The sequence below is a fragment of the Bubalus kerabau genome, chromosome 11 (genome assembly GCF_029407905.1).
Source record: "Bubalus kerabau isolate K-KA32 ecotype Philippines breed swamp buffalo chromosome 11, PCC_UOA_SB_1v2, whole genome shotgun sequence".
Lineage (NCBI taxonomy): Eukaryota > Metazoa > Chordata > Mammalia > Artiodactyla > Bovidae > Bubalus > Bubalus kerabau.
The window spans coordinates 9,509,042-9,527,554 of NC_073634.1; the positions used below are offsets into that span (position 1 = coordinate 9,509,042).

Below are 18,513 nucleotides of genomic sequence, written 5' to 3' on the forward strand. Positions count from 1 at the left end.
ATAATTTGATATATTTCTTCCTTGTTTTCCTACACATAGTTTTAAATTTTCTGCAGCTATAACTATAACCTCCTACCAGTTTTGTAAAATGATGTTTCCAATTAACATGACAACACACATCTCTACATTACTACAAACGTTTTGTAAATACCTCTTAAGTTTTTCAGTATAAACAATGCCCAGATTATTGTTGGATAACTCTGCTATTTTCATCTTTTCAGTCAGTCTTTTGGTGCTAAGGAATTAAAAATATTTTTTATTATCTCATCAATTCTCTGTAAAGTGTGCTGTGAGAGACAGGAGTTAGGTGATTTTGTAAAAAAAAAACAAAACAAAAAACCAGGCCCTTGAATAGACCCTAATAGGTTTCAAGTGTACAGAAAAGTGATTCAGTTATACATATATATGCAAATATTTTTTCCAGATTCTTTTCCCTCTTAAATTATTACAGAATATTGAATAGAGTTCCCTGTGCTATACAGTAGGTCCTTGTTAGTTATCTGTTTTATATATGGTATGTGTGAGTGCATGCTCAGTTGCTCAGTCATGTCTGACTTTCAAGACCCTATGGACTGTCGCCCGCTAGGATCCTCTGTCCCTGGGATTCTCCAGGCAAGAATGCTGGAGGGGGCTGCCGTTTCCTCCTCCAGGGATCTTCCCGACCCAGAGATTGAACCCACCAGTGTACCACATGTCCTGCATTGGCAGGTGGATTCTTTGCCACTGAGCCACCCTGGAAGCCCCATCATAGGCTGTGGTCACACTCAAATAGTCGAGACACAGCTGACCCTCACATCTGTGTGTGAGACCTCGTATGAGACTGAAGCTTGTGCTAATGACTGAAACAGCAGTTAGTGAATGTTTGGTCCCGTGACACCAGGCTGCCCCCTGACAGCACAGATTCCAGTAGCACCAAATCCAGGGCCTGGGTTCCCAATTCCTCCCTGGGTATCTTCTCTCCGTCTCTGCTCAGGTCATAGCAATGATTTAAAAAGTGCCTCCAGGGCTTGGTTTTGAACTCAGCAGAAAGAGATCTCATAGATACGTGCCATGGGATCATGGAAATCTGGTTCCAAGGGTACTTTAGCTTGTGATTTGCAAACTTTTCTTAGTGGTGGAAATCTTGTCTTGGTAAACTATTACTCATATTCCTAACGTATAAAAACATCTGAAAGCAGAACCTTGGTGGTGGAAGGAGAGAGGACTGAGCGACCAGCTCAGCGGTCCCCTTACTAAGTCCCTCTGACCCTCCTTGGGAGACCCAGGGAGACCCTGGGAACCCAGTTTGTAGTACAGAGCACACATTCCAGTTCTTTATCCACTCTGCACAAATGGCCCCACAGAAAGGAACTTTCTTAAGGCCCAATGTGTGTAAAGAATTAATAGTTATCACACATGGCTTTTCAGTTTTTCCGAGGCGCTGGTTCTCCCTTCTGAGTGACTGCCATGTTCCCATTTCCTGGAAATTTCAAGATGGGGGTTGACACATACAAGTGGGTGTCTGTTGAGTCCACATTCACATGGCTCCCTTTTCAATTCCTCTTGCCAACTACTGACATCCCACCACCTCTGCGCTTCTCCTCTGCTAAGGAGCTAAGTTGTGATTCTAAAGACCGTTATTGTGTAGAACTTCTCCACAAGTACTATTTTAACTCTGAATACATTTTTTACAAGCAAGGCAGCTAATAATAATTATACATTCGAAAGCCATTAAAGATGCAAGTTTGTGAGAATAAGTGGTCTTCCCTTTTTGTGATCCTGAGGTGCATTTACAGAAGACCCTCCACTGATCCAGACACACTTTCTTGTCCAACTCTTCCCCTCTCCCATTCCTCAACCTCCAACAACCTCAAGGAGCCGTCTGTAGCCAAGAATTAGGGCAAATCTGGGTGATCCAAGTCAATTGGTCAAGGCCAGCCTCTTGACCTGGCCCTGACTATATTTTCTAAACTAGCTGGCTATTGAACATGGGATACAGACAAGGAAAAGAAGATGAAGCTGATAATTATGTTTATTTAAGAGAAAGGGACAGGCATCACAATTTTGTAATTCATCAATGACATGTATGGTTCAGAGTTTATCATTGGTGTATCGCCACTTAATCTTTTATCATAGGATGTAGTTTAGGAGATTTTGAGACTGGAGTCAGTATAATTAATTTAGAACTACAAATCAATAGGCCTGGCCAGCTTGCAGGATCACTAATGGAGCCTTGTGGTTCATTCATTTTTAAAGGGATAAACTTGATTATGACTGACTCCTCTCCAATGGCAGTGCTGATGCAGGCTGATGTGTGTCAGATCCCAGAATCTGATACATCCTATTCAAACTCCAGATTCTTTCTTGGTTGTGACATACTCAATGGCTGAGCATCAGAGAGGCCCACTGCTCAGGTCACTTTCTGAGATTTAGCTGCAGAGGCTTAGGACACAAATATGGACTCAAGGATAGAGAAGCCTGTTCTCTTCAGCTACCAGGACTGACTTGCCTTTCCTTTGTCAAAGCCTGTTGCCCACTCAACTTTTGAAACTCGACAAACCTGCAAACTATTTAAGGTCCCCACCCAGCTCCTCCCAACCACTTCCAAAGGCTCCTATCTTGATTTCTAAAACTGTAAGGCTACCTCTGGGCTTCTCAGGTGGCTCAGTGGTAAAGAATGCCTGCCAATGTGGGAGTTTGATCTCTGAGTTGGGAAGATCCCCTGGAGAAGGAAATGGCAGCCCGCTCCAGTATTCTTGCCTGGGAAATCCCATGGACAGAGGAGCCTGGTGGGTACAGTCCATGGGATGGCCAAGAGTTGGACACGACTCAGCAACTGAGCACACACACACATACACAAGACTACCTGTGACCTCATTTTTGAGGCCCCTGTGAGATTTTTGCAGGTTATGGCTGAACTTGATTTAAACTAACCTTACATATAAAATAGAAACTTACAAAAGAGACTGAGACTTCCCCAATAGTCCAGGAGTTGATTCCATGCTTCCACTGCAGGGGGTATGGATTTGATCCCTGGTGAGGGAACTAAGATCCTGCATGCTTCATGGTGCAGCCAAAAAGAAAAAAGAGAGAAAAATGAAAGGCTAAATTAAGGAAAGTACTTCTCTTTACAGAAGTTTCGAATAGGTCTCTAAATAATTCTGCATGCAAAGAGCCAACTCATTGGAAAAGGCCCTGATGCTGGGACAGATTGAAGGCAAAAGATGAAGGGGGCGACAGAGGATGAGATGGTTGAATAGTATCACTGACTCAATGGACATGAATCTGAGCAAACTCTGGGAGACAGTGGAGGACAGAGGAGCCTGGCGTGCTGCAGTCTGTGGGGTTGCAAAGAGTCAGGTATGACTTAGCGATTGAACCACAACAATGGTATTTAAGATACCATTTATGTTTACAAAACCCTTTTCTGTGATCACAGGTACACATAAAGTAAGGTCAATCGGCAATTTCTCATTTCCTGACCAGCTAAATACATTCAGCCCAGCTGCCCAGTGATAACCTGTCTGTGAACACTCTCCTTGTTGATGCGTCTCCATCCCAGGCTTCTCTTTCCCTTTTCATTCACTTATGTTTCCTGGCATTGCCTCCCAGATAAACCACCAGCACCCAAACCGTTGTCTCAGGATCTGCTTTTGGGAGACCTCTGAGCTCACACCACTTCCTCATCACGGAAGTGGCAACCGTAGGGCCCTGGTACCGTGTCTGTCTGGCCTCTGGCCTGCTTCTTCTTTTGTTGCCCTTTGATCTGCTTCTGCACCCCACGCCTTCCATCCTGTTGTGTACTAGAGGAGTTACTTCCTTTTAAATTAACTGATCAACTGGTTTGAAAAGATTCTCTGCCAATGCTCAAAGATAGCCTTTAAGGGTTGAGCTTGGCTGCTAAATCTACAGCATGCCATGGGTTCTAGAAACTTCCACTGGCCCCATCAATCCTCTTCTACTCAGATAGGAGGGGTGAACAGTTCCAGGGCTGAGGCCAAGGTTCTAGAAATCCGAGTCTCTAAGTTTCCTAGAGGACCTTTTAATCATTTCCACCCAATTCCATGTGACAGACAACTGAGGGAGGTGGGAGGGAGGTTTAAGAGGGAGGGGATGTATTTTAGCTGATTCACATTGCTGTGCTGGAGAAGGCAATGGCACCCCACTCCAGTACTCTTGCCTGGAAAATCCCAATGATGGAGGAGCCTGGTAGGCTGCAGTCCATGGAGTTGCTAAGAGTCGGACACGACTGAGCGACTTCATTTTCCCTTTTCCCTTTCATGCATTGGAGAAGGAAATGGCAACCCACTCCAGTGTTCTTGCCTGGAGAATCCCAGGGACGGGGGAGCCTGGTGGGCTGCCGCCTATGGGGTCGCATAGAGTCAGACATGACTGAAGCGACTTAGCAGCATTGCTGTGCAGCAGAAACCAACACAATATGGTAAAGCAATTGTCCTCCAATTAAAAAAAACAAAACTGAACGGCAGGGAGGGTGAACATTTGCAACACTTTGTCCATCAGAGAGTCAGAACTCAGATCTCTGACCCCCCAAATCTCTGCTTTTCCTTTTCTGAGCTTCTGAACACACTCCACCATCATCTCCTTGTTCTACTCGGCTCCCCTCACTGATCACTACTTCCAGCATTTATTTCCGGTTGCTCTAAGGCTTCAAAGACCCTGAACCCTTGAATTACATTCATGTAGTTCCGTTTCATGGCTCTGCAGCCCCCCTTTCCCTGCCCCATTCTGAGGTTGAAAATCAATTGCTACCAATATTTTTGCAACTAAGAAAAACTAAGAAATAAGTAAAGTGGATGTCCAAGGGACTGTCTGTATAGACTGTTTCCATAATTAAGATCCCCCTGGAATTTCTGTGACTGGAGGGAGATTATTGCTAGTCTGGTCCACTGTACCCTGAGAAGATGCAAATGTGAATCCGTGGCCTGCTGAATTCAAGAGCATCTCACCTGCCATCTGAGCTCCTCAAAGCCAATGCTCAGCTGTTTTTCCCTTGACTTGGCTGATAATCTCAGGTCAGCCAAGGCCTTGGTTTTGTCCCCTGTTCCCACCTGGCTTTCTCAGAACTGAGTTCCCCTAGCCCAGAGTTGGAGAAGGCAATGGCAACCCACTCCAGTACTCTTGCCTGGAAAATCCCATGGACGGAAGAGCCTGGTAGGCTGCAGTCCATGGGGTCGCTAAGAGTCAGACACGACTGAGCAACTTCACTTTCACTTTTCACTTTCATGCATTGGAGAAGGCAATGGCAACCCACTCCAGTGTTCTTGCCTGGAGAAGCCCAAGGACGGTGGAGCCTGGTGGGCTACCTTCTATGGGGTCGCACAGAGTCGGACATGACTGAAGCGACTTAACAGCAGCAGCAGCAGCAGCCCAGAGTAGCCAGTTTCCTCATTCTTTCAACTTCTCATTCTTTGTCTAAGCAAGCTGTTTTTTCCTCCAACCTAAAATGCCAAATTAGTATTTATTTTCCACATTCTTATCTTGATCATCTTTTGGGTGGGTTTATTTGTGTTCTCAGATGCTGGAGGACAAAGCCCTGACTTTGATCTGCTTTCTGGCATCACATGTAGCTTGTTAGAGACCAAATATGTCTCCCCCACCCCCTTCCCATGCTGAAATCCTAGTTCCAGTGTGGCTGTATTATTAGGTGATGGGGCCTTCACAGAACTAATTAAGGGTAAATTCATAAGGTCATAAGGGAGAGGCCCTGATCTGATAGGATGGGTGTCCTTATAAGAGACACCAGAGAGCTTGTTCTTTCTGTGACGGTAGCGCTGAGGAAAGCCAGTTTCCGGACAGAGTAAGAAGGCAGCTATCTACAGGCTAGGAAGAGAGCCCTCTCCCTGGAACCAAATCAGCTGGAACCTTGATCGTAGACTTCCAGCCTCCAGAGCTATAAGAAAATAAAGCCCTTTTACTTAAGCCACCCAAGGTATGGTATTCCGTTATGGCAGCCTGAACTAATACACAGCTGTTGATTGAGAATGTGGTCCCCAGCCTCAGAGCTGCTTCTGCATGAAAAGCTAAATTTGTAGAGTCCCAAACCAAACCTTCCTTTGCTACCATCGTTCAGGAACTCCCATCCTTGCCTTGCTGTTTGTGACAGCCTCTTCCCAAGTGTGAACAAGGATCTGTGCTGTGCTAAGTTGCTTCAGTCATGTCGGACTCTTTGCGACCCTGTGGACCGTAGCCCAACTGGTTCCTCTGTCCAAGGGATTCTCCAGGCAAGAATACTGGAGTGGGATTGCCATTTCCTCCTCCAGGGGATCTTCTCAACCCAGGAATCGAATCTGTATCTCTTACGTCTCCCGTATTGGCAGGTGGGTTCTTGACCACTAGCACCGTTGGGGAAGCCCTTCCCAAGTGTGAACCAGGTTCTGAACCACAAGCAAATCTTTTACCTCTTTGTCTGTGCTGCCTCTGGCATTCCATTAGATGCGCCGTCTTCAGAGAGCCTGGCCCGACACCTCTTGTATCTCCTTTTTCCAGGCCTTATTACCCTGCCCTGTGCTCTTGAGATGTCCTCTTAACAGTCCTCACTGCCATCATTATCTAGCATACAGAAGAGGAAATGGCAGGGGCTCAGAAGTAACACGTGCCAGCTTGCATAACTGATAAATAATAGAACTAGGTTCAAACCCAGTTCAGTTTTGCCCCCAGTCCAGTATACTTGCTGCTAGACTTGTTTAGTGCTCTTTCTACAGCGCTAGAGTTTTTAACGTTCTGCCTTTAACTGGAGTGATTTATGAAACTGACCTACACCCGTCAGCAGATGGTAAGCTCTTGGAAGGTAGCTTGTCCTGATCGCCCTTATACCCTGGGCGGTGGCTAAGCCCTTGCCCTGGGGAGGGACTTAAGAAAAGGTACTGAATTGAAACTCAGAGACAGTCATCACAATGCTGATACAGGGAAGAGTGGCGTACGAGATTTAGAAGGAGCTGGTAGAAAGAGGAGTCGGTTTCTGGATTAAACTGGAGGTGATGAAGAGAATTTGGCTAGGCAAAGAAGCGGGTGGTCTGGGGTGGGCCTCAGCGTCATGAAGTTACATTTGAGGCAGACACTGAACTTGTGGGCTTCCCTGGTGGCTCAGGCAGTAAAGAATCTGCCTGCAATTCAGGAGACACAGGTTCCATCCCTGGGTCGGGAAGATCTCCTGGAGAAGGAAATGGCTACTCACTCTAGTATTGTGCCTAGAGAATCCCATGGACAGAGGGGCCTGGCGGGCTGCAGTCCATGGGGTTGCAAAGAGTTGGACACAACTGAGTGACCAACACACTAACAGTGAACCCATGGAAAGAGGCTGACTTGATGGACCCTGGCGTTTCTGCATTGGGTTCAACTGTGAACACCGGTGAGCACCGAGCAGATCAATTAATTTCTTTAGATGCTCGTTTCCTAATACAGGGGTCCCCAACCTGTGGGATCTAATGCTGATGATCTGAGGTGGAGCTGATGTAACAATAATAGAAATAAAGTGCACAAGAAATGTAATGCATTTGAATTATCCCCAAACCATCTCCTCCATCCCCCGTCCATAAAAAAATTGTCCTCCACGAAGTTGGTTCCTGGTTCCCAAAAGGTTTGGGGCCACTTTCCTAATGTGTAAAGTAAGAAAAGTAAGAGTACCTCCCCTTTTGGGTTAATGTGAAGAATAAGGAGGATAGCACACGTAAAGGATTTAGTACATTGTTTGGACCCAATACATGTTGAGTGAGTGAGTGAGTAAAGTTGCTCAGGCGTGTCCGACTCCTTGTGACCCCATGGACTATAGCCTACAAGGCTTCTCCGTCCATGGGATTCTCTAGGCAAGAATACTGGAGTGGGTTACCATTTCCTTCTCCAGGGGATCTTCCTGACCCAGGGATCAAACCCGGGTCCCCCGCATTGGAGGCAGACACTTTAACCTCTGAGCCACCAGGGAAGCCCTCTTGTTAATAAGAAATACTACTAAAATATTATTACTAATACTACAATCTGAAAGTTCACACTGACACCAATCTAACTCTCTGAGTACATTATTTACTTTATACTTATAGATAAGTCCACTGCTGTTGGTAGATTAAAAACCAAAACTATTTAAAAGCACCACTAAGAATTCCCTGGCAGTCCAGTGGTTAGGACCAGGTGCTTTCACTGACATGGCCTGGGTTCAATCCTTCGTTGCGGAACTAAGATCCCACAGGTTGAGCTGTGCAGTGCCACGCCCCCCTCCCCCCCAAGAAAGGCACCCTTAAATTGACAGAAATACTTTGCTCACTACGATTTTCCTGATCAGTGGATTCCAGGAGTCCCTGAATATGTTTTAGGAGAGAGTCTCAGAGTTGGAAATCTTGGAGTTTTGGGAGACAGAGGAGTGGGAAACACTGTTTGGTCCGAGACTAACTTGGCTCAGGCACTTGGTTTGGGAACAGGCTGGTGGGAGCCCCTGCTCCACTTATGGGCTACGCCTTTAAAGACTTTAGGAAAATCCCTTCTCTTTCAATACTTTGGCCACTAGATGTGAAGAGCTGACTCGTTGGAAAAGACCCTGATGCTGGGAAAGATTGAGGGCAGGACGAGAAGGGGTGATAGAGGATGAGATGGTTGGATGGCATCCCTACTCAATGGACATAAGTTTGAGCAGGCTCTGGGAGACAATGAAGGATAGGGAAGCCTGGCACGATGCAGTCCTGGGGTCACAAAGAGTCTCTCAGACCTGACTGAGAGACTGAACAACGACTTCTCTTTCAGCTTCCTCAGCCCTAAAATGAGGTTAACATCACCCTAGGGCCATAGGAGGGGTTCAGTAGACACTGTGTGTAACCTAAGGATTGGTAGGTTGGTAAGATTGGTAGGTTGGTAAGATTGGTGAAGCCTGATCACAAGGGCCTTGGAGTTTCATCCTGTGAGGCCCCAGTTCTCAAACTTCCCATCACAGCAACTCAGCATCGCCTGTACAGAGAATGAGGCCTCTCTGGCCTACCCCACACTTGGTGGATCCAACTCTGAAGGTGGGGTGGGCAATCAGCGCCATTGCAATCCCTTTCGGTGATTCTTGGACCCTCACGTTTGACACCCCGCTGTGAGGGAATACGGAGCCATTAGGGTGTTTGGCCAGTGGAGTGACAGCGCTGCAATGCCTGCAGACCATTTATTCACGGTAACCAGGATGAAACTAACTGCTGACTGGCTTCCAAAGTTGGCGGAAGAAGCCTGTCCATCGCTCCTCAGCGATCTCTAGGCACAGAACTTGGGGCAAGACTCCTGGTCCACGCCTCGTCTACAGTGAGGGACTCGGCACAACGCAGTGAATGGAGCGGTTCGGATTGTTTCCGCCCAAAGTCTCGGGACGCGTCGGCCGAGTGATGCTCGGCGAATCCCCAACTACAACCAGGTCACCGGTTCAGCCTGGAAAAGAAGAGAGAGGACCAGAGAAGCCGGTTCGGAAACCGGAAACGAGGGTCTTCAGGGGCCAGACTCGGCGGTGGGGGATGCGATGGGAAGAAGCCGGGGCGCGGGGGCCGGGAGGACCCTCTCGCTCGGGGATCCTGGCGGGGCGGGGCGCGGCGGGGCGGGGCTCCGCGGGGGCGGGGGTCGGCCCGCCCCTCCGCCCGAGGCAGGGAGGTGGGGGGTCCGGGCCGGCTTCCCTTTGTCCCGGGCGCGCCCCCCTCCGGCCCCGCGTGCGGTCGCCGCCCGGGCCCCACCCCTGCTGGAGATTCGCGCGGCTCCCCGTGCCCCCCGCCCTGCCGCCTCCGGGCGCGAGCGCGCTTCCGCCCGCTTTTCCTGCCAGAGGAGGAAAGGGGGAGCTGTTCGCTCTCCTCCGAGTGCGATTTCGGTGTCCCGTGTCTCCTCCTCCCGCGCCGCCGCCGCCCCCGCCCCCCGCTCATCTTTGTCTGGCGGCTTCGCGCTCCGGGCTCCACACTCGGCGGCGCCGCGGCCCCTGCTCCGGGCCGCTAGTGCAGGCGCGCGCGGGGCGCGGGGCCCGGGCCTGAGGCGCGGGCGACGCCCGGGGGCCTGCCGGCCGCCCCGGCCATGGAGTGAGCGCCGCCGCCGCCGCCCGCCCGCGCTTGCCCCGCCCGCCGCCCCCGGCCTCGCCCGCGGGCCCGCGCCGCCGGCCGGGCCTCCGACGCCCAGAAACACGCCGGAGACCTACTGATCGTGGCCGATCCGCGGAGGCAGAAAGGGAAGATGGCGAACGACTCCCCTGCCAAAAGTCTGGTGGACATAGACCTGTCCTCCCTGCGGGTGAGTGGCGGCCCGGGAACACTCGGGCGCGGGGCGCGGGGCGCGCGGGGACCCGGGGCCGCGCCCTGGCCGCCCGGGCGCTCGGGCGCCGCCGCGGGAAGAACCGCGGGCACGGCGGCCCCTTTGTCTGCCCGCGTGGACGGGTGCGGGGGCCCCCGGGGCGCGACCCTTCGCCGGCGCCGCTGCCGCCCGAAACCCCCGGCCCCCGGATCGCGGCCCTTGGGCTCCGGCGACCCCACTGCGCGAAGCCCACCGCTGGGGTCGCCGCCCTTTCTCTCCGGCTGCCCTGCTTCTTTATTCATTGTTGTGCTGCTTTCCGACGCTCACCCCTCCCCTCTTTCTCCTCCAGGATCCGGCGGGGATTTTCGAGCTGGTGGAAGTGGTGGGAAATGGCACCTACGGACAAGTCTATAAGGTCGGTGCGGGCGCCTCCTTTGTTTCCCGGGGACGGGTTGAAACTTCTGGTCCGGGGGCGCGGGGGGATGGACACGCCGCCGCCCGGAGGCCACGCCGCGCGGCTGAAGTTGGGAGAGGGGGCTCGCCTCGCCGTCCCGCTGTTTTTTAGCCGAGTTTATATTCACACTGGCCTGAAAAGACCTCATTTCCTGGCTCTCAGATAAGGAAATAACGCTCCACTCTCAGGCATGCACTTCCATAAAATGGGAAAGCGTTGTGTTTTTTTTTTTTTTTTGCATCAGACAGCCTACATGTCCCCTCACCGCCGCCCCCCCCACCCCGTTTTTCCCAGATGTGGCCTTCGGAGTTGGTGTGTTCATTAAAATTCAGAATAGGCAGGCCTCGCCTGTGATTATCCCAAAGCACTGCCTTCTCCTCCTTGAGAATTGTCTTCGTGTTGCCCCGTTTGAATGCTCGCCGGGAGTCCAGGGAGCGGAGTTTGCTGATACCTGGTTCTGCTTTATCACCAGCATACGTTCTACCGATGGGCGCATATTTTGGGGAACAGGGGAGGGCTGTGTGTTTGGGTAGCAGGAGCAGGAAGAATTACAGGGTGAGGATTATACAGTCTGAATTCCAGGAATAACCTGTTTGACAGGTGTGTAATTGAAACAGAAATGAGACAGAGCTCAGGAGTGGCGAGGGTGCCCAGATTTCACACCTACCCCAGGTCTTTTTCTCTCTCTTTTTTTAACATGATCTCCCCCCACCCCCACCCCCCAATCGCTTCAAACTAACAATTCGGAGACTCTGAGTGGGCCCTGAGTAATAGGCACCTGATGAGACTAAGGGTGTTGCTGGTTTTGTTCAGTGCACACTGTGGAGATTACCCAGAGCTCTGGCTAATGGAGGCAGGGCCCTTGAATGTTTGAAACAGAACGTGAAATTCTCCCTTTTCTGATTTGTTTCTTATTACTGAAGGCTCTCTCCAAGTTATCTGTGTCCCACCGGGGGTGTTCATAGCTGTTCCCTGTTTTCTAGTTGGATTGGGATAGGAAAAAAAAAAATCTTATGAAGCAGGGCTTTGTGGTTCGCTGTGAAGAATTGTCATTGTCTGGTGAAAAGTGGAGGAGGGGGGTGTTGGAAGCTGACTGTAGACATTTTCTTCGGCCAAATTAAGTGTGGATCCCATTGTCCCTTTTTCTGCTTTGTGAATAGGGTTTATCTATCCACAGCCCCAACTTTCCCCCGATCCCGGCCGTGTACTGGCCTGTGGTCTGAACTGGACGGAGTCCGTCTTTTTAGGTGATCTCAAGTGAATCAGCATGTGTTCTGTTGGCTAACAGTTGGGGCCAGGGCCAGGTTTTTGAATTTGAAAGAGAGCCCTGTTAAGCTCGGCCTGCCGGGCTCAACTGAATTTGGAAGCTTTTGGAAAGTTTTGGAAACGGTCGTGTTGCAACTCCCTGAGTAGCCTGCTAACTGGCTCCGAGACCCTCCCCAGCCTCAGCGTTTGTTTATGCACTGGTCGGTTTTTCCTGACCGAGTTTTATTGGCCAGGTCCGAGTGGTGACCATCTTCGTCCAAGTGAGTTAGCCAGGGCTTGTTTTTGACCTGGTTACACAGAAGTTGGATTGTTTGGGTCTTCAAGGGTCAGCACGAACGTGAAGGCTGGTGGAAGTAGACCAGAAGCTGTTCTTGTTTTTAAACTGTAAGAGAAAAAGAGAGTGAACCGTGGATGTGTCTTCATGGGTTTAGGAGCTGGGGGTTCTTAACGGGAGCAGCTGGGGCAGGTTCACTCCCAGGGTTTCCCCTGCTCCTTCCCTCTGGTTCCACACTCTCCCCCCAAGCTTTTGGGATCGATTTGCTAAGCACCAGGTTTGGGAAGCCGTTGGGATTGGGCAATAACAGGCTCTCTGGCTCTCTCCTTACAAAGTACAATTGAGAAGAAATTCTCAAATTATGCAAAGCCGAGGAAACTATAGGAAATCTGTGCAACAATGGCCTGCAGTCTGAAGCAGGAGCACGACGGGAGCTTTTGCTCGCTTGCAGTTGTTTTATTATTACAGAGAATTTGAAACAGACACCGGAGAGAGAGGGAGATGAAGAGGCAAGCACCGGCCTCACAGTGACCAGCACGTGACTGATCTGGTTTTCTCTGCTGTCCTTCCTCCCACCTCCATTATCTTCACACAAAACTCAGATGCCATTTCCCCATAAATACTTCAGTTGGTGTGTTTTTTTTTTTTTTTTTTTTAGGTAGTCTCCATGCTCTTCTCATACCAAAAAAAAACCCACGAATTCCTTCCTAGCACATGTTCAGTTTTTTTTTTAATTGAAGTCTGGTTGATTCCCAATGCAGCGCTGGTTTCAGGTGTACAGAAAGATGATTCAGTTATGTGTGTATATATGTATGTACGTAAATATTCTTTTCCAGATTCTTTTCCCTTGTAGATCATTACAGAATATTGCATTACCTGTGCTATGTACTAGGTTCTCATTAGCTGTCTATTTTATGGATAGTAATGTGTATATGTTAACCCCAAACTCCCTAATGTATCCCCCGTCTCTGCTTTGGTAACCATGTTTGTTTCAGATGTTGAGCGCTAAATTTTCCTGATCGTCTCATATATGTTTTCTTACTCTCATGATAAAGTCTTTCATATTTTTGAACTGACCCTGGGAGGTGGAGAGAGCAGAAACTGCTAACATCTCCATTTTCCCCCTCCCTTTGTTGTTGTTTCAAGAACCATTTGCATCATGCCTAGAAGCGTGTTTAGGGTTTCTGCTGGTATGATTTGCATACAGTGGTTTTGTGATTAGATTATTGACACTCTAGCATTTGTTTACTCTTCCTGAACTTCCATCAGTGTGACTAGTGTCAGAGTTTGGAAATTAAAAGAACAATTTTAGGTGAAACACCTGTAAGCTGAGCAACCTGTAGGCCTAGTTTATTTCATTGTTATATTTTCTGTTTTTTTTTTTTTTCTGTGAACTCTTTTAGTGATTAGTGGTTGCTTGTTTTTAGAAGATTGTGTTTACATGAAGTGAATGAGTTGAGAGAGGGAGTTTGCTGAGTTTTGAGATGTTCTATGAAAATGGCTTTCTTGGGGAGTTTAGAATTTTCTCCATTCCTGACTAAAATGGTATAGTTGAACAGTACATGACTTTGTTTTTAAAAAAGGATGTGAGACATAGGCTGTATTCTATTTAGAGAAACTTAGTTTTTGCTTTAGGTTTTTGAGTGATCATAGGGAAGGATACTTATAAATTAAAAAGGGGAAAACATTGTGAATTTCTGTTTGCAGGGTTTCATTCAGAGTACCATAAATTTATAAAAGAAGTGTCTGTAACATGTTCCTGTGCCTGTCGAGTAGTGAATGTAGTAGATGTAGTGAATTTTAATTATTGTCATCAAAAGGGGATGGTGATAATGGGAAGAATCCAAGTCAGGATTGATAGATCGAAGTTCATTTTTGTGTCATTGGAGTTTGTTATTTTTAAATTTGGCTGCCTGTGTTTCTTTTCTTGGGATAGCTACTCTTATTTTGCTTTTTGTGTGCATTCAGTGGCCAGTGGTCCAAAATGTCTTGGCTAAAGACAGGAAAATCCTGCACCGGCGAGGCCTGGGGGGTGGGGGTGGGGTGAGGGGGTGGTTAGGGAGCTGAGAATCCAGCAGCCCCCTTGCCTGGAGCCAGGGCTTCCTCACTGGAGGGACGGATGAGCATCTTGACTTTGACCCTGTCCTGGGCTGGAGGCCTTGAAGGTTGAGGAGGAGGCTCCTCCAGGCCTGAGGATGGGGAGTAGAGTTAACCTGAGAGTTGGCTACCTGTTAGGCGCTGTGCTGGTGCCGTCCCCCTCTTTTATTGAAAGTGGGGTATGTGTGGCCAAAGGTGACCCTCTGGGAGTGGTAGGAGGGCTAGGGAGTGGTGGGCATCTGGAGGAGGGTTTATTCCTGTTGATGTTGAGGACGCCCCTCATTCCTTGGCATCAAGGATCCACTGGAAGTTTGGGGGTCTCTGAGAATAGGAGGCTGGCTCAGATGAGATTTGGAGAAGGAGACGGTGAGATGGTTGGCCTGGGTCAGCAGTCCAGGGGAGAGGAGGGGAAGGCCAGGCCTGGGCAGGGAGGGCATCAGAGAGGAGAGTTGGAATGAGTATTTGGGCTTCCTTCTTTGATCAATTTACTCCATGTCTGCAAGCTTTGGTGTGGTCCTTTACATGGGTCCGCTGTTTGCCCGCTGGATGACAAGGAGCCTTGGGATTTTTGAAAGTGCTGAAATTGCTTTCGATTGCTTAGCAATAAAAGTGCCATGTAAATCGTGTAGCTTTAAAAAATCATCAGTGTAACATTTTGGAGCAGGCACTTAAACTTTTGTTGTGGGGGTGGGTTTCTGCAAGTGTTACCTTGTCAGGATAGCGACTCTTGCTCTTAATTGAGGTGAAGACATTCACTGGGGCACAATGAACTTTGTAGAACTGCATGTTTTCCTTAAGAGGAGGGTTGATCAGCTTCTGAGTGGCATGTACAGACTTGTTCAGAGGCACAGAGTTCTTCCTGCTGGTAAGATTCTGGGCCTGGGTTGAAGGGAGGCGGAGAGGACACACACAGGCGAGTGGCTCTCTTAGAAAATAATTATCAACCCGAACTTCCAAAAACTTTTGAAATGAAACTAAATCAGGAATGTCAAAAGTCTTGCAGAAAAGCCAACCATCAGATGACACCCTGCTGATGATAGGTTGTTTTAAACTACTTATTGTTTGAAACTTTGTAATACAGTGTTTATTTCTGTAGCTTGCAGACTTGTATTTTGTCTCCCCCCCCTTAATGGATCTCAGATATATCTGTTTCTGTGTATTGACATCATCCAAAAATATTATCCGGGGGCCCTTTTGGTACAATGTGTGTGTTCATTGATTTTTGTGGACTGACCCTGGAAAAGCAAAGATGATTTTTGGAAAAACAGATCCTACTTTGGAAGTAATGAGCAGGTGTGCTAAACCAAGGAATAAGGTGTTTGTTTCATCCCTAGGGAACAAAAAAAAAACTATAAAATGCATTTTAACCTAAAGGTGGATGCTTTGACACATGCACTTCATATATGGTCTTTTATTTTGTTACTTCTCTTTCTTAGTAAATATATACTTTCATCTTGTTATGAATAGTAGCTTGAGGCAAGGTATAAATCCAGAATTGGTTAAGAAAAGGGCAAAAAATGCAAGTTTGCAAGCCGAAGGGCTGCCTGCCCTCAGAGCTGTTGGGCATGCTCTGTCTCTAGGCTGCGCTGACTTTAGGGTGCCTGTGCTTCTCATCGTTAGCAACAGTGCTTTCCGCTGTCTCTGTTCTGATGACTTACATTGGCAGACAGCAGTGCATACAGATTATCTCGCAAGTGCACGACTTGCAGACCCAGGTGGCCCGGGTACCAAACGGGACTGTTGCCCAGAGTGCAGCACTGGAAGCTTCACTCTCTATCTTATAAAGGAAAATGTGCAAGAGTGCAGACCAAGAATTGATGGTAGTGGAGTCAGGAACTTAATCCGCACTGGGTTCTCAAAATCGAACACTGCCTGTTTAGAACTTTTTGTGATGATTTTAATGGTCGAAACAATTTTAGGTCGTCACCTTACTGTTTGAAAATCAGGGTTTTAAAAACTTTATTTCTCCCACAAGTAGCTAGATATTTAGCTAGTGGATCGCAGGTCATCTTAAAAGTACTTGCGAATAATTGCTGTAAATATTTAGTATAAACAGATTTTTTGTGAATTCAGGTTGGTTTTAATACCGCTCTGAATTATCAGTGTTAACATATTAAAAAGCTGTGTTGAACGTTTAATTTGGGACCTGATTTTCATCGGAACATGATTATCAGGGGGTAGAGATTCCCAAGTACTTTTAGAAGATTCTGTTTACAGTTATTAATATTTTGGGCTCATAACATGACAACACAAGAATTGAATCATCAGGATACATTTGTCGGTCACAACTGAACAACGACATTTTTCGGACTTAGGGGAAGGATGGTGAGGAAGAGAATGGAGACCAGGGCAACGTTAATGTCACCGGTGACCAGCGTGGTGGCTGAACGAATGGTCTCAGGTTTTTATGATACTCTGTTAGGAGGCTGGCTCAATAATAAACGTCAGCTGGCATCGTTCACAAGCAGAGTGCACGATGTATTGGCAAGCGCTGAGTTGCACGGCACTGTTTTCTGTAAAAATTTCAAAAGGAAGGACCAAATGGTAAGTTTTAGAACTTCTCAGCTTTTAAAACCTGGGATCTTAGAAACTGACATCTGTGTAGCATCATGAGGAACTTGGAGCTAATTTCGGGAGACAGGTTAACCATACGGGGCTGGTGTCCTGCCTCTCAGGGCACTCACTGCCCTGCAGCCCGAGCTGGGCCCTGCCTGATGGTCAGGGTCTGCGCACGGTGCAGGCAGAGCGTTCACCCTCCAGGAGCACAGGGAAGACAGGGTGGACACCGTGTGCCAGACGTGTGACATCCTGAGACGGCTCTGTCTCCCCAGGCCTGCACCCAGACACAGCCCATGCACCCAACCCCAGCTTTCCAGCCTCCACAGGGCTTGGGCCATAAAATACGGTACCAACTAGACAAGGAAAGAGACAGAAAATCAGGTACAGAAAATACCATCCCGAATCTTTTTTTTTAAAATTTAGTTTATTGGAGTATAGTTGATTCTACAATGTTGTGTTAATTTCTGCTGTATAGCAGAGTGATTCAGTTTTATAAATATATAATACACATCCTTTTTCATATTATATACACATTCTTTTCCATTATGGTTTATTATAGCGTATTTAATATAGTTCCCTGTGGTATATAAAGTACTACTATTTAAGGTCCTACAAAGATAAACAGTTTCAAAACTTAGAGTTGTCCTATTCCAAGATGCTTTTAGTTGATCCATCTGAAATTGACTGCCGTATTTTTAAATTATATGCTTGCATGGCTTTTTCTTGGTTTATTAGTTTTGTAGACTTAACTGACTTCTAGAGATGGTAGTTATGGTTTTTGAACTACTGTTGTGATCTTTTGTGAAGAATTAGCTGTTATACCTGCCCGCCTCCCTTAAATGAGTATATCATAATTTGGGGTTAAAATGATAATTGCATTATACCGCTTATCTCTGAGCCAAGTAGTCTAATAGGATTCTGTTTTCTGTTTTAAACACTTGAAAAGTTACATCAAATGCCTAGCAGAGTTAAGCTTTTACCAACAGTTTTTTTTTAAAACACTTAAGTATGACTAATGACTTATTGTTTCAGATAACTTATTTTTTGTTGTGTGTCCAGCTCTTTGCGACCCTGTGGACTGCAGTATGCCAGGCTTCCCTGTCCTTCACTATCTCTTGGAGTTTGCTCAGATTCATCTCTATTGAGTGGGTGATACCATCCAACCATTTCATCCTCTGATGCCCGCTTCTCCTTTGGCCATCAAGCTTTCCCAACATCAGAGTCAGAGTCTTTTCCAATGAGTCAGCTCTTCACATCAGGTGGCCAAGGTATCCGAGTTTCAGCTTCTGTCCTTCCAATGAATATTCAGGATTGATTTCCTTTAGGATTGACTGGTTTGATCTCCTTACTGTCCGAGGGACTCTCTAGAGTCTTCTCTAGTACCACAATTAGAAAGCATCCACTTTTCGGTGCTCAGCCTTCTTTATGGTCTAACTCTCACATCTGTACATGAGTACTGGAAAAACCATAGCCTTGACGATACGGACCTTTGTTGGCAAAGTGATGTCTCTGCTTTTTAATACGCCATCTAGATTTGTTATAGCTTTCCTTCCAAGGAGCCTGTAGACTCACTTTTTTCTCCCTGGAGGGGAGCTGTTCAGGTATACGTGCCCCAACTTTGGTGTGTCATAGCTCTGGTCCC

General features: G+C 47.6%; 1 protein-coding gene across 31 annotated transcripts in view; it reads left to right on the forward strand.

Annotated features, from left to right (window-relative positions):
- Window positions 1–9,699: 9,699 nt before the first annotated feature.
- The window catches only part of MAP4K4 (mitogen-activated protein kinase kinase kinase kinase 4), a 151,651-nt gene continuing 142,837 nt past the window's right edge, over window positions 9,700–18,513 (forward strand). For 6 of the 31 annotated variants that reach the window (XM_055539496.1, XM_055539491.1, XM_055539494.1 and 3 more), the window contains exons 1-2: window positions 9,705–10,221; window positions 10,571–10,636. In XM_055539496.1, coding sequence (XP_055395471.1) covers window positions 10,165–10,221; window positions 10,571–10,636 — 123 coding nt within the window. In that variant the 5' untranslated portion in view covers window positions 9,705–10,164. Of the gene's footprint in view, window positions 10,222–10,570; window positions 10,637–18,513 lie in introns of all 31 variants that reach the window. The other 25 variants (XM_055539490.1, XM_055539474.1, XM_055539469.1 and 22 more) reach the window with 9 other exon arrangements.